The sequence below is a fragment of the Haplochromis burtoni genome, unplaced genomic scaffold, assembly GCF_018398535.1.
Source record: "Haplochromis burtoni strain Fernald_Lab_line unplaced genomic scaffold, NCSU_Asbu1 Contig_396, whole genome shotgun sequence".
Lineage (NCBI taxonomy): Eukaryota > Metazoa > Chordata > Actinopteri > Cichliformes > Cichlidae > Haplochromis > Haplochromis burtoni.
This window is the reverse complement of record NW_024582757.1, coordinates 401,361-417,882: the sequence shown is the minus strand read 5'-3', so window position 1 is coordinate 417,882 and position 16,522 is coordinate 401,361. Positions and strand designations below refer to the sequence as shown.

At 41.7% G+C, this 16,522-nt stretch overlaps 1 protein-coding gene across 2 annotated transcripts in view; it reads right to left on the bottom strand.

Annotated features, from left to right (window-relative positions):
- Window positions 1-549: 549 nt before the first annotated feature.
- Window positions 550-16,522, bottom strand: part of LOC102302709 (transcription factor IIIB 90 kDa subunit) — a 124,267-nt gene continuing 108,294 nt past the window's right edge. Inside the window, exons 17-19 of one of the 2 annotated variants that reach the window (XM_014340700.2) lie at window positions 15,299-15,350; window positions 5,180-5,339; window positions 550-3,041 (exon numbers count right to left, since the gene is read on the bottom strand). In XM_014340700.2, coding sequence (XP_014196186.1) covers window positions 3,004-3,041; window positions 5,180-5,339; window positions 15,299-15,350 — 250 coding nt within the window. In that variant the 3' untranslated portion in view covers window positions 550-3,003. Of the gene's footprint in view, window positions 3,042-5,179; window positions 5,340-6,482; window positions 15,351-16,522 lie in introns of those variants that run through there. The other variant, XM_042212863.1, reaches the window with a different exon arrangement.

Sequence of the window (16,522 nt, the reverse complement as noted above, 5' to 3'; positions counted from 1 at the left end):
GAAGAGTGGTCAAATATTGATGGTAACAGAAGGTGCCCGGCCAAAGTGCAAGTGACCCTGTGTAGATTACAGAAAGCCTAAACAATTCTTGTTATTTAAAGTCATTAAAGATAAATGCTGGAAAAAAGGAATCATAAGAATCCCCAAATTCTCACGATGAGTGTATTTAAACATGTGACCACAACTGCATGTTAGCAAGGCTCTTCAAACACCAACAGACAATAATGCCAGGCATATGGTCATCTGTTCGTTAACAATTAATTTTTTGTTGTAGTCTGGAACTTTTGAAAGTCACCAGGTCACCCAAAGGTAGCAAAACAGGGCTGTTTACCACCATTAAGTTCCTCAAGCAATAATCCCCTGTATGTACAGCTGTGTTTTTGAGGTTGCTGCGGGTTGGTGGGTGTTTCAGACGTTATCCAACAGAAAAACACCTCAACAGCATGTCTGCTGCATGCTGTTGCACAATCTTATGCAAACATGTCATTAAGATAGAAACTTTATACTGTTTTCAGGTCTGAACACGACCTGGGTTTTTACTCCAGCCACCTTTAGTTGTTGCTCTTTGTGGATCTGTCTGCCTTCAGGTTTGACTGCAGTGAGTTAAAGGCATGCATGCTGTATGTTTTGGGTCATTCATTTGAACAATGAAGCTCTCACTGTTTCTGAAGTTTAGAGATCACTTTATTCATAACATCAATATGATGGAAATGAAAGCACGCGGATCACAGTTATTCTGCCATGTTTGGCAGATGATGTGGTGTACTGTGGATCATGAACTACTCCTTCATCACACGTTGGTGCATGTTCATTTTGATTTCATCTGTCCAAAGAAGCTTGTTCCATCATTGCACAAGACTCTTTTAAAATGGATTTTCTAGCAGTCTTATCTTTCTGGAGATCAGATTTTTGCATCTTGAGGTAAGCCGTGTTTTGTGGACATTCAAAACATTTGCTTCACTTCAACTCTATGTATACTGTATGCATATGTTCTCACAAACATTTAATTTCAACTCAAATTTTTGGATTATACCATATAGTTTTATTTCCTAAGTTTGTCATGAAATAATGACAAAATTACAAACACATTTTTCCATGAACGTGTTCATCAAACATTAGTCCAGATACGTTTGAGCCTGTGAAAACCAGCTCTAATTTTAAGTGGTTAGTGAAATATTTTGTTCATTCCTTTAATTCAAAAGGCTGAAAGACAAATCCATTGTAGTGTAGAAAGGCAAAATGACAAAAATAATGACTGTATTACGGAGGGAACACAGCGGACTCAAAGGACATCTCAGGACAGAAACAGCAGATGTGATGTGGAGAAAGCATTTACATCGTCACTTGACATTTCTCAAAAACCAGACAAAAAAAAAACAACATTTTTGTATCCATTTAGTGCATTTTTACTGCAGCAGTAAAGGTACACAACATTAGGCAGATGTAACATGAAGACTTAGCAGCAGCAGCAGCAATCAGTCAGGGTGAACCAGGATGCATCATTAAATACTGTTATGTGGATACAGTGAAAAGGCCACAGTCTGCTTCACTCATCATTTCAACACAAAATTCATTAAAAATAAACAAAAAAAAAACCAGACGTCACTCTGGCTGAACTCCCTTATTCATTTGGAAAATATAATCTTGCAGAAATACCTCTGTAGTCTGCAACAGGAATAAGGAATACAAGGAAAATCAGATGATACCATCTCATGCGTTAATTATAGATAACCAAATAAATCAATAAATAATTAGGACAAGTACAAACCAAATCGACAGCAAAATCAAAACAAATCCAAATATTGTATTCCTTTAACCAACTCCATTTTAAATTAAAATGACATCCTTACTCGCACATAAGCCATAACCTAGCTCAAACATATTGAAGGCAACGTGTATGTAATACTGGGTTTAAGCAGACAGCACGCGTCTGTCTGCTAAATCGATAAGGCATTCAGAAAACCGATGTTAGCTTGGCAAATACTGATGATTGATCTCACGCTACCTGCTTGTTTTTCCAAGGATGCTATAGTTGAGAGGAAGTGACGCGTGGTCAAGTGTTAAGAAGTGTAGCTTTAAGCAGACTGGGTTATGCAGCGATCCGTTTATTTTTGCTGTGTTATAACATCTGAGGGACTCATTTGTGAACATTCATCCATTCAACATCACCGCTGCTTTGGTATTTGCAGGTCAGGAGAAACACACTTTTCAAACTGGGCTCAGTTTAGGTAAAGTAGTTACAACTTTTTATAACAGGTCTACATTCACGACTGTTGTTCCAGCAGCATTTAAAGTTACCACCAAACACCTCAAGATTAACTCAGAGGTTTGATGCCCATATCCCGACAGGTAGAGTGGTTTTGGTAGGCCCTGGAAGTTAGTGGTTTAATTCTCTGACTGGTGTTTACAATGCATTCAAGCGTAGACTAGCTGTCCTTCTACTGCAGTTAATGTATCCACGAATCTGTTCACTGTACTATCAGCCGAACTGACTGAAGTCAAGGACGTCCAGTTTCACTGTCAGGCAAAACAAGCAAGCAAGTGCTGGCAAGTGTCTACCAGCTTACAAATCAGAAGAACCTTTTGACTTCATTGATTCATTTGATTCATTTACAAGTTGCTGCAGGTCCTCTGCTTTAGCCCAAATATCTAAGCCAGTTCTTACTGGAAGCACAACCCTTGATTGCGCAGTGTGAGCACTACAGTCTGCCAGTGTCCTGCACTGATATATGCACCACTCACTTCCACCTAACCATCTCTGGTAGCATCCAGTAAGTATGTCCTCCCAGGTCAGTCCAGCTGGGACACCAAATGGAATGAGGAGCTTAATTATTATTTATTCGCACACATTTATTCCTGATGGGAATTTCCCATTCTGCTCGCCATTACAGCTTCCACCATCTGTAGCTGCAGCCACTTAGTGTCCCGTAGTAAACATTTGATTCTTTTGGGAATTCAAAACTGTCCACACTAGTTGAGGATAGCAACCGAGAGGGGCTGCCGCTAGAATCCATCGTCGTAATCTCCATCACAGCCGTAATCTGGAGGGTGGGGGAGAAATAGAGGGTTTAGATACACTGAATGAAGAATGATGGCTTGGTGTTGAAATCTGCGGTACGCACTCTGAAAATCACATAAAATGTGTCAGTGGAGACAAGTTGGTAAGATTTTAATGAAGACATATAAAGGAACTTTATTTGGACCGTATATTTTGCATAACAACAGGGAATCCTTCCCTTCCTTTCTTATCCTAATGGCCTGGAGCCAAAATGGATTTCTGAGATGCAAGTAAATAAAATGTTCTCAGATCTCTGGGAAACTGCAGTCAGCTGGTGGTATCTCTAGTCAGAATGAAATGATTGAACTTCTGCAGCAGCCTCCGAGATGCACGCTCATCCATAAAGACTTCCTGGTGTGTGCCGAAGCTCTGCGAACAGCCAAGTTTTAATTTCTTCTACTGCTAATGCTACTCTTCCAGTGTGATCCGGCAACACTGCTCTGGCAAAAATACAACTTTTATGACAGTTTGAACTTTAACACTGAGGTTGCAACCTCATTTTTTGTCCAACCCATACAGATTAGAGACGTAAGTTTCAGCGTAAAAAGGTAAGTGGAAGTAAAAGATCAAGCAAAAGTTTGGTAACAAAAATTGCAGTTCCTCTAATGACCACTTGAGGCTGGCTCTAAAAGGAGGCATTCTCTAGTGACTTCTACATCAAAATGTAAAAATCAACATGTTTGAAGCCTGGAACGAAACCATTTTGGTTTCTGGTGTCATCTTCAGTGCATTCATTTGGCTCAACGTCCCCACGTTGAGCCCCCAGCCTCGTCCAGCTTCAGAGGCTGGACGAGGCTGACCCTGACCTTCTGGCCAAGAATAAACAAAGAGCCCCCCTACAGGAATCAATTAAATAGCTCAGGACTTTTTTTACTGCAGCAGAGTCAGACCTTAAGGTTTAACAGCCTGAGACATAAAGCGAAGAAATGTAATCTTACCGAGGGCTCATTAAAACGTGCCGGGAGTCCGAGCAGAAAGAGAGCCAAGACCCAGTGAGACAGATTCATTAAAAGAAAGGAAAAAAACGATTCCAACTGTTTCACAGTCCAGACACATTTAGTCTTACTGAGAAGTGACAAAGCAGTCTGCCACTCAAAGTGTCAACTAGAGTCAAACGTTAAGATGAGAAATTGCACTGAGGAATTCTCACTTCCATCAGCGTTTCATCATTTCCCTCCATGTTTACAGAGCCGCCTGGCTCCTGACTTTAATTCGCTTTTTATCAGTTCAGTGTGATTTCTCATCAAGTTATTCTCAACAATTAACCAAAAACATTTTTAATGTGAAAGTTATTGTTAGCATAGATGCAGCACAGGAAACTACACAAAGTGGTTAGAGGCATGCATCTTTATTGTGACGATGTGTTGACTTAAAACTAAAAAGCTGCAAAAAGTTACTCAGACGTAGTAAATGGAGACAACAGTAACTTAGTCATTTACTCAGACAATAGTTTTATGTGATTATAATCACTATTTCATGCCTGTGAGGTAACCAGACCTCCTTACTCCAGCCACCTGGGGTCTCCTCCCGGCTGGACGTGCCTGAAACACTTCCTCTAGGAAGCATCCAGGAGGCCTAAAGCACCTTAAATGCCTGATTTGATGCAGAGGAGGGCCAGCTCTACTCTGAGACCCTCTCGAGTGACCAAGCTCCTCCACCTATTGTTAAGGCCGAACCCCGACGGCCCGTGGGGAAAGCTCATTTCTGCCCTTTGTATTGACGATCTCATCATTCTGTCACTACCCAGCTCAGGCTATCGCCGAGGTTTTTCACTCACACCGCTTTACCTCAAAGTCCAGCAACAGCCTGTAAATCTCCGGCTCCTTTCTTCTGTCACTTGTGAATAAAACCCAGAGATACCTGAGCTCCTTAACATACTCAACGAACATATACTTAGACAAAAGCGATGTGGTACAGCATGGATTTGCTTTCATCAAGAAGTCAAATGAAATCATACTAATGCTCAAAAGATGAAACTGTTCAACCAGAAAGGTGTGCATGAAAATAAAATGTAGTTGGATTTGTTACTTTTGGATATTAAATAGGTTGTTTATGCAGAAAGCTGTATCCTCAGTCAGCCTACACATTTCAGTCAGAAGATAGCAGACAGGTTAAACCCACCATTGCTGCCCAGCATCTCCAAGGCACTGACACAAGTCTCGTCCTCCTCATCCTCTTCCTCATCACCGGGGACATCGTCATACACAACTGGCCCGCTCTCCACCACCACCCCGCTGGCAGGGGCTTCAACGGGCAGCGGCAGGGGGTTGGAGCTGCCGATCTGTACAAACAGGAAATATTGTTGCTTGTGAGCAGACATGCATCGTTGAGTATTTTTAATATTTTCCTCGGCAGGACACAAGTTTGCCCTCGGGAAATCTAAGCCAGATCTGATCTCGTATGCCCCACTTCCTTTAAAATGAAAAAATAACAAACAGTGTAGTATCTGTGATGGTGTGGAGGTGTGGAGCTGTAGGGCAGGTGGAGGGTACGCGCCGTGGTGAGAGGTTTCATTTGCCGCACTTCTCCACATATGACTAAATACAGCATCGGAGCGCGACCACAACCTTATCTTACAACAAGTTATTACCTCATTTTAGATTCTGCCTTTTTTTTTTTTTTTAAATCTGCATAGTCTACACTGCACTCGGTATCATATGAAAGGATGAGAAATTAATCAGAGCCTCGGGGTAAAAACACCCTTCAAAGTTCATAAAAAAACAGAAGCCTGTGAAATTAAAAGTGAAGGGCTAAGGGTGAGCATGAGGGACAAAAATGTAATTAGAGTGCCCTTTCTTTTTTTTTCCACTGCTTTTCACATTGTCTGGGTTGAGCTGTCACATGTTTTGTGCATAGATGTGATATATTCCCCTCGAGGGCAACTGCAGGTGACTCTGAACCGGCAGAGTCTTTCCAGTCGCACGCTGGGAGACAAAAACAGAGTTGTTTTTGATCAGAAATCAACCCACCTGAAACTGCAGGAAATGTAGGCAGCGTGACGGCAGCAGCAGGAGAAAGTAAACAAGTGGTATAGGTGGAAAAAAAAGGACTCTGTGGAAGGAAAGGACTCTGAGGGGACCATTTTCCAGGTGTGGAATCGATGATGAAACAAATGTCAGCAGTACAAATGTAGAGCTGTCTGCCTTTATGACCCATCAAGCAACCCCACTCAAAAAAAGGAAAACGAATCAAACCAGAGATTAAATATGTATAAACTGTAAACTGCACTCAGCACTCCCTGACAGCAGCGGTCTCCTCCAGCAGAACAAACACTACTCAAGGTTAACCCAAGTAACACTGGGAAAAAGCCACCAGATCCTACTTCCAAGCATTCGTGGAATGCTCTAGAATAGCGGTGTCAAACCTAAGGTCTGTGGGCCAAAATTGTCCCTAAAAGGTTCCAATATGGCCCACTGGATGAAAGTGGGCACATTTTGGACTTCTAAGTTTGTTGTCATGTAAAATGAATTTGACATTCCTGCTCAAGATCAAGTCCCCACCTCTCAATGCAAAGGAGCCATTCTGCTGCCAACATTGTCCTGCTATACTGGGATGCAGACACGCCCAGAGGTATGACAGGGAGCTGCACAGTGTTAGGCAGGTAATGGTTGATCAGTGCATTTATGGAGAATGGCTGTTATTGATTTTTGCTTTTTGTGCATGAGGCAAGAGTTAAAAAACAACTTTTTAAGCTTCCTGTTGTAGCTGGATAAGCAGAACTGCAGAGTATGGTGGCTTTTCAAGCTTCAACAAGCAGCACTTGCAAACAGATGAAACTCAAGCAAAACCAACCAAACTGAAAACAAAGCTGCAGCATTTAGGAAAATAAGAAAAGTTACGAGCAGAAAACACAACTGGATATTAAAACGTGCTGACCACGGTCCAGCAGGGGAACCTCTGCTTCGTCCATCCAGGCCTAATAAGCCACCAACCACTGGAAGTTAAGTGATGACTTGGTCCAGATGTTTGGTATACAGCTTCATGTCGCTGATGTCAGTGTGTCAAAATGACCCTACGGTAGTAGAAACAAATTAAACTCCGGTACACATAGTACGCTCCGTGTCGATATATTCAACCCTGTAAGACAAAGAAAATTTCCCCTTGGAAAACACTGGAGTACCTCCAGTCTCATTCTGAACAATCACATCTTCACTCCAATCTGAGTTTTATTTATTTTGCTTAGTGATGAAAAGTACAGATATCAAACAGACTATTGCACCAGGGAGGCCAGATGTGCATGGGTATTATACTTTTTTCTGCTTTCCAGCCTGCCATAAGCTAGACAATAATACAACGTCTAAACTCAAGTCTCGCTTTTTTGCTGCAAATGTCTTTAAAAAAAAAAAAAAAAATGTTGTTTAGAGGGAACTCATGCAGTTGTATAACTGCAGCTACAAGGGAACCTACACATTATTGCCTTCCTTTGAGCCAGGGCTAATTATAAAGCTGGAGCAGAGGCCGGCGGAGGGTCCACAGTGTGACGGAGAGATATTTCTTTTCTCCTCAGCTAAAACCTGTAGGAGTTCCTGCTGGGCCTTTCATTCCTGCCTTCTTTCTCCCCCTTCAATTTTCATTTCCTCCTCCATCCTTCCTTGCTTTCCTCCCACCTTTCTTTTATTTCACATCTCGTCTGTTTTGCTTCATTTAAAATAATAATAATAATTCTACCCACATCCTTTCTCGCTTTTTCCATCTCTCCGATTGTTCCTTTATGCACTGCTTCTTCTCTTGGCTTAGACTTGTGCTTTTTCCATCCTCAGATTTGGATAAATACCAAATGATTGTACAATAAATTAAAAAATAAATAAATCCAGTGCAAAAACATTCTGCTATCCCTTCCTTTCCCTTCTCTGCTTCTCTTTTGTTTCCTCTTATTCCTCACAGTGGAAACCAGCTGGCTTTAACCTCACCAGCTCATTAGCTGCCGCTGAACAGCAGTCATAATGTGGGGGAAATAAAAAAATAATTAAAAAGAAAACATAACGACATAAAAACTGTGCTCCAGACTAATTAGGAGGTGAGAGCTGTTAAATGGGTCAGGATGAGAGGAGAGGAAGCTGTGGCGAGGGACAGACACGGAGTTTCTTTGTGTTGGTGTGAACTATTCAGCACTGCTGCTCATAATTACACAGAGATAATGTTCCACTACAAATATCATGTTGCATGTTCAAAGCAAGCTCTCCAGCGGTCGAATATCTACTATTTTAGCTTACTTTAAGCTTCAGCCCTCTAACAAGGGAATTGGTTGTTAGGAGCGAGAAAGCAACCGGGGAATACGAGCGCTCAGAAGGTTTTATTGGTGTGAAGATGTAGACATCTGATAGCCTGGAGTTACTCATGCACAAGACAGCAGGGGAAAAAAAGAGTTAAAGGGAACAAACCACAGTGTGGAATAAGAGTTCTGGATAATGACAGCCACTACATCTACACCCCCGTTTCCAAAATAGTAGCAAAGCTTTCTAAAAAGTAACTAAAAATTAATTCCATGACTTGCAAATTCTGTAACTGAATTTAATCAAGTTGCAGACATTTAGTCAGAGCTATTTAATTATTTTTAGAAAAATGGACACATTTCAAAGTTGGGGCGGGACCACAAAGAAAGAAAGAGAAGGAAAAAGCTGTGCAATGCTGAGAACAGATGGAGAAAACATGGAACATCTTACGAATAATTCCACCAATTAGTAACATGCTTGCATTTAAAAAGAGCGTTTGAGACACGCTCAGTTGTTCTGAAGTAAAGAAGGGCAGGAGTTTACCGCTCCTTGATGAACTGCATGTGCAGATTCTTCAGATTATTATTGTACAATCAATTTGCAGATTTCATCATTAACAGATTCCAAGATTCTAGAGAAATTCATGTATGCAAGGAACAAAACAAAAAAACATTCCTTGGTCCAGCCATGGACAATGGATACAATCATGACTTTGTAGTGGAAATCACTTCATGTGTGGAGTGGACTGAGGTCTATATAAATGTGAAACTTTTAACGATACTTAGTTCAAAAGTTACCTCGTATTAATGCTTGTTTTTGTGTAAAGGTGCATTAGTGCACATGACATGGAGAATGTGTAACACTACACTGATCAGGCCTAACATTATGACCAGCTGCCTAATAATGTGTTGGTCCTGGTCTGCAGCTATGCAGCCCCACATACAACAAACTGCAATCCACTCTGTATTCTGACGACTTCCTGTCACTACCAGCATTAACGTTATTGGTAATTTGAGCTACAGTGGCTCATCAGCTGGATCGGATCACACAGCAAGATCCTACAAACAATCAGTCGCTCAACAATCAAAACTTTATAATTGTTTGTTAGACAGAGTATCCTGGTTAATGACATTTAATAGACCACTTAAATTTGTTTGCATTATTAGCATCCATGTGTGAATTAGTGTGGATGGGTAAAGGAACGGTAAATGGACGGATACTTTTATAGTCCTATTTACTCTAACTGAGCACTTAAAGCTCTTTTTACTACAAGTCTCATTCACCCAATCAAATTGGGGTTCACTGTCATGCCCAAAGATACTTCAACATACAGACTGAAGTAACCATTGATCTTCTCATTGGTAGACAGCTCGCTCTGAGCCACAACCATGCCGATCAAGCAGAGGTTTTGCATATTTTCATCTTTCTGCATCAATTTTATCACAGTAAAGGTGTTTTCCTGGGGTGAGGGAGCAGGTCGCTGTGTTTCTGCAGGACGAGCTAAAATTGGTGCACATCATGAACTTTATCGCTGTCCGGAAAGCTTCATTGAGAATACTTCAAATACATTCGGCCATCACTTGCCAAAATTATTGCTTGCATAAGCAGGCTATATCTGCAACACCAGCGAGGCTGTGCACAGCTCAAAGCCCTTCCTCCTGTGACCTCATCACCCTTTTGAGATTTCTAAGCTTCTTTGAAAATCCCCACATCTCTTAACTGCGCTGCCTTCTGCCTCCTCCAGCCTGATGCTCAGCCTAAACATGAGTAGACAAATAGGGGAAAGGGCAGAGAAGAACAGCTGCGCCAGTTTCAAGTTCTCTGTAGTAAACTGATCATTTCCTCCATCGACTGGCTTTAAAAAAAGGAAAAACTGTGCAGACTAATTGCTGGGTCGCTGGAGAGGGTGATGGAAATTGGTTACTGTAAGGCAATGAACAGAAACAGAACAGGATGGCAAGTAGAGCTCAAAGAACACATCGCTTTTCAATCTGGCCCTGTTGCTGGAATCAAATGCCAACATTACATAACATGAGCTGCGAGCTATGAGCAGCCGCAGCCAATGGCGACGGCCGTTTGCTTCCAGTTCCCAAGGGAAGGTGAGGGGGGGTTGCTAAGTAACAAGCCTTGTTGACCCAGCCCCTTGTGGCAATGTTTTCTTCCTAGCTGACAGAGCCTGAGCTCCCTGAGCTACTCTATTCAGGGCTGCCAGCAGCACATGATGGAGAGAGAGACAAAGGCTGTGAGGAGGAGAGGAGAGGGGGGAGACGAAGGGATTGGAAGGAATGTGGAGGAAAGAGAGGAAATATGAAAAGAAGAGCGATGGGAAAAAAAGAGGACAGCAGCAGAGTGAGGCAATAACGGGAAGAGATGAGGAAAGAGAAAGCAGGCAGAGATTTGCAGGACTCGGGGGGGGGGGGGGAAGAAAAGTTGGGAGATTTTAAAAAGCAGATGATTCGCTGGCATGTTTTTCACCAAGTTTTAGCGGCAACTTACAGTTTCAGTGATATCGTTAATTCCCCTCAACTTAGTTGTTTTTAACATCATTAACACCACAAGAGCCACAAATATGACAAATTCCCTCGAAAGCTTTTTGTTTTGTTTTTTTCCCCACATTAAATAACTTCACTTTATTTCTATAAAGTCTTCAAATATGGGACACAAACCAGCATGCACTCTCTCAACAGCATGTGTGACTGTGTTTACTGCTGGTTTCTTAACAGAAGTGTTTTATTTAACATCAATCTCAATAACATGTTTGTTAAATAATCTTAAAAGTTGGACAAAAATAATAACAGTGTTTCTTTTTTTCAGCCAAAAATATTGCAGAGCTTTTTATACAGTTACAAGTATTTGACCCCCTGCTGAATTTATAAGTTTGCTCACTTCCAAACAAATGAACAGTTTCTAGCTTTGATTGTAGTTTTATGTTAATGGACACAGAATATCAACCAAAAAATAAATTAAAAAATACAAAACACACATTACATAACAGTTACAAAGTGATTTGCGTGACTTTGAGTGAAATACGTGAATACCAGGAAGAATTCTGACACTACCATGTGACGACTACCATCTATCAATTAATGATACTCCTGATCTCAGCTCGTTGCATGTATAAAGCACACTTGTCCAAAGGAACAGTTTATCCATCCCAGTTCCATCCCAAAAGGACGTCAGGGACAAGATCGTCGGCCTGCACGATGCCTGAACGGCATGGAAATGGAAGAAATATAAAAATGACCATCAGCCCCCCTCGCTCTGGAGCTCCATGCATGATCTTGATGTGAGGATGATCATGAGAAAGGTGGTGGATCAGCACAGAACTACACGGTTGGAGCTTGTTAATGACCTGAAGCCAGTTGGGACCACAGTCACTAAGAACACCACTGGTAACACACACTGCTAAGTGTACAGGATGGCTGCACCGCATAGATTGGCCAAGGCGCGGGGCCACGTACCATAAAGTCTTGAATGAGAGCCACCTTCCCTCAGCCAGAACACTGAAGATGGGTCATGGACGGGTCTTCCAGCATGACGATGACCCAAAATATAATGCCAAGGCAACAAAGAAGTGGCTAAAGAAGCACATTAAGGTTATGGAGTGGCCTAGCATGTCTCCAGACTCGGTACTATAGATAATCTGTGGAGGGAGCTGAAACTTTGATGTGGCAAGCAAGGGTTTCTCCAACAAGTGCCAAGTCAGTTCCTATGAGCTCATTAACTCACTACTTAAATTCTGATGTGGGTCAGTCTTTGGTGTTAAATCCCAACAACACTGTGGATCTTCTAACCCGGGATATTCCTCGGCAATTACCAATCATCAACAGTTCTGCTACTCACAGGCCACAGCAAGGAGTGAGGAGATGGAACTGCCAGGAGCCGAGACGCGCTGCTCTAAAACCAGGTATTTTCTAATGGAGGAGCTCACATTTTATACTTATGATTCCACTGACAGAATTTCTCATCCACATAATCCTGTAAATGGTCCGACTGTCAGTCAGCTGATCTCAACTATAAAAAATAAAAAAAACCTGACATTTTTACTTCCCAAACCCTGCACGTCAAGTCAAACTCCTGCTGCTTCTCTACAGAGTGGTTAAAAAAGAGAAACACGGAAAAAGCTGCAAAAAGAGAGAAATAAATTATATAAGAAATGAGAATGACAAGGGATTAAAAGACTGTTAGGGAAGTGTAAAATGAGATATGGAAAAAAGTAAGGAAGAAGAAGTCAAGAAAGCTCAATTTAAGACTTTGAAACTAGTAACGCTACCCTCGACTGAAATGAAGTCCAATTTAAATCAAATTAAAAATCAAAGCAGAAGAGACTGCCCCATTTCTGAATGGAAAGCTATGAAGCTATAAATGGTCAGAACGAGGACATTTGGAAACTAACTGTTCAAAGCCAAGAAGTCTAACTAGGTTTAGTAAAGGAGATAAGACACATTAGCGAAAGTAAACTCCTTCTGTGTGGACTGATTGGAAACTGGCCAACAAAAGCCTACTGTATCACTGCAGTGTGATAAAAAAAATAAAATACCCCTGAAGCTGCTGTTTAACACATTTTTATGTTCAAGTTTAAGGCTATATTTATTTTAAGAGTCTGTCAAAAAATTTTTTTAGAAGCAGTCAATGCCCGGGAGAAAGAAAGAGTGAAGGAGGAGTAATATAGCAAGGCCAAACAAAGACACAGAGCGGTTCACCTCTCACACGGCCCGAGAGGAGATTTATTTATTGCTGCCTGCTCTGCAGAAATCAGCAATCAGCTTTTATTGGCTGAGCAGGAGAGCTTGACACAGACTTACAATATGTCTGCTACAGTCAAAGGTTCATGGTAGTTTGGTTATTGTCAAACAAACATAAAAAGACCAAAATCAACAATAAATGTATCCAACCACCAACAACTGCGTGGCTATGTGAAGCCTAATTTATATCACTCCTCTGAGTAATTCAGGCTCTCTGCAGATTTACATTGTATTCTGTGTCACAGTGCATCTGCATCTTAATATGCACTGCTCAAACAAAAGCCAAAAAGAACAAGAACCAGATATCTATACTGATATGAACTGGGTAATGTGTTAGGAACACAAGGACGCCATGTCGTTTGATGGAAATGAAAACGATAAACCCACAGAGGACTGATTTCAAAATAAACTAGTCAAGCTAGTCCATTTTGACGATATAGTACTCGATATTCTGCTTGGCTCCCACATGCTTGTATGCATGGCTGACAACATCGGGGCATCCTCCTAATGACATGAGGAGTCCAGAGCATCCCTGAGCTCCTGGACACTCTGAGGGGTAACCTGGCAGCATCGGATGGAGCAAAACATAATGTCTATTGGGTTGAGTTGCGTTTCTATTGGTCAGGTGACTACCTAATGGCAGTCAGGGTTCTGTTGCCTAGTTTATAGAGGTTATGTGCCCCCTTAGGATATGCCTGTCACCAAAGCCATCACCAAAACAGTCATGCTGAACAATGTTACAGACAACATAACTGTCGCTATGGCTTCTTCAGACCCCTTCACATGTCTGTCACATGTTTAGGGTGAACTTGCTGTCACCTGTTAAAAAAGAACAGATGGTAGACCTGCCAGTTCTGGTATTCTATGGCAAATGCAAATCAGGCACCGCGGTGCTGAGCAGTGAGCACAGAGCCAACTAGAGCAGGGGTCTCCAACTCAGTCCTTGAGCGCTACGGTCCTACAGCTTTTAGATGCACCCCCACTGCAACACAGCTGAATCAAATGAAAAGCAGCTCTCGAGGACTGGAGTTGGAGACCCCTGCACTAGAGGTTGTACCGTTGGGCCCTCAGGCCACCTTCATGAAGTCTGTTCGGTCAGAGACACTCACACCAGTGACCTGCTAGAGGTCATTTTGTAGCTCCCAGTGCTGATGCAAGCTGCTGATGGGTTAAAGGCCTTCTATGGCCCTGTCCAGCTCTCCTAGAGTAACTGCCTGTCTCCTGGAATCTAAGCCATGCTCTTCAGACTGTGCTGGGAGACAGAGTAAAACTTCTGAAAATGTCACTTATTAATGTGCCATCATGGAGAAGTTGGACTACCTGTGGAACCTCTGTAGGGTCCAGGTATTGTCTAATGTTACCAGCAGTGACACTGACTCGAGCCAAATGCAAAACAAGTCAGAAAAGATCAGGAAGGAAAAACGTCAGTGGCCTCCACCCTTAAAACCATTCCTGTTTGTCTCTTCGTTGCTCCTCTAGTGCACCTGCTGTTAATGTCATTAAAACTAAAGCAGTTAAAACCAATCAACAACCCCTCTGCTACTTAAATGACCAGATTTTTTCATCCTCACAAGCTATGGTGATCACCTTGAATACACAAATAAGGACCAGACCTTCTGCTTCACTGAGGTTAGTGACACATTTATAAATAATCACTTATCATTATATGTAATAGGAAATTCAATTGAGAAACCAATTATGACAAACCATGTGAAAGAAGCAGGATAAATCCAGGTACTTTCTCATTCTACATCAGAAATTCAATTTGTTATAAAGCTTTCCTGCTCACTGATTTGCAGCATCACCCACAGTGCAGTACAACTCAGAGGTATTCATTTGGCAGCAGTGGTTGTCGTCCCCCCACCCTCTGAAAAAATGTTAAAAATTGCTCAATGTTAAGTTGCAAGCCTTATTATTGCCTAACCCGCTTCCCTGTTGGTTCACATAGACTTCACAGGAAAAGCATTTTTTTATGAAGTAAAGCAGTGATGACAAGACTGGACCATCAATGTGGTTACTTCATCCACTTTCACTGTAAGGAATATCAAGGCTGCTCTTCCCCTTGAAAATACTCTTATTCACACAGCACAGTCAAAATACAGTGAAGCAAAGGAAGACTGAACCTGAGTGAGTGTGTTAAAGCAAACGTGAGAAGTTAACCGACTGATCGACATGGTGACTGAGGTGTCGTGCATTTTAGGAGCAGCGGGGCAGCGAGGGTTGTAGTGCACAAGAGTGTCGGAGAGGAAGAGCAGATGCAGTGAAGATGAATGGAAGCTTACCTGCTCCGTGGCCAGCTTTTTGTTGGGCTGTCCGCTGATGAATGGCTGTAGCCTGCAACACAGACAGCAACATCATCACACTTAGCCTTCTTTATTTTCTTTAGCTCATTTGTTTTATTACTGTTTAACATAAGTCCTACTAATCATAGTAAGGCAGAGGAGCTAGCTTGTATTTGACACATTGCTAACATCAAACTCAAACATGAAACATTTTCTATGTATTCTAGGTTCTTTTGTGAATAAAATCGGGTTAATGATATTTGCGGTTTCACAGCATCCCAGCTTCTTTTGGAACTGGGTTGTAAACGTGCTTCTTAAGTGGAATCATTGACTATCTCCTTGGTGTTGTAACTAGATTATTTGATGTTATATGGCACCCCATAAACAGCAGCTTCCACAACAACCAAACCAACCAACACATCTGGACTTCGTTCACACAGTCTGTGTGTGCAACCAGCAATATTCATCAGTACTGGACAAACACTGTCCCTGTAGGTCTTTACCTTACAATATAAAGTGCCTTAAAGTGACTGTTGTTGCGATTTAGTGCTTTATAAATAAAACTGAAATGAACTGAACAGTCCTACAGTGAAGCAAACATATTGCCTACAAAGGTTATAGACTAATGGGCTCCCCTTTGTTTTAACAGTGCTGAACAGCAAACACTGAAATGACATAAAATACTTGAAATTAACCTTGATTTTTAACAGCGGCTGGGCTTTATGACCTTGAAGTTGCACGACTGTAGAAAATGAGTTCCATTACTCAAACTGAAGCACAATCTGAAATGCCAGTGAGTCTACAAGAGGATTAAATGTGCGGATTTTATGAACCCCTAAAAGCCTGAAAGTAAGATATTCATTATTTTTCCAGACATTAGAAGATAATAAAATCTTCTATTCTGAGGCCAGTTCAGATTACATTTCACTGTTAACCTCAGCAGCGAGGACACCGCCTGCCTGCTTCTGCTCAGCTTCGTTTCTTTCTTCCACCGCATTCGTGTCCTCTCTCTTTGTCCCTGATTGGCTAACAGATTCACATACCCGTTTCTCTTCAGTAAGCTCATGTTAGCAAGGTGTTACCTAAACATACCCAGTATAGTAACATTTTCCCACAAGTACAAGCTAGTGGTGAAGGGATTCGGTGTTGTTGTTGTTGTTGACATTTTACAGTTTAAGCCAATGTGCTGGAGAGCATGTAAAAGCACACTGCTAGCATGACTAA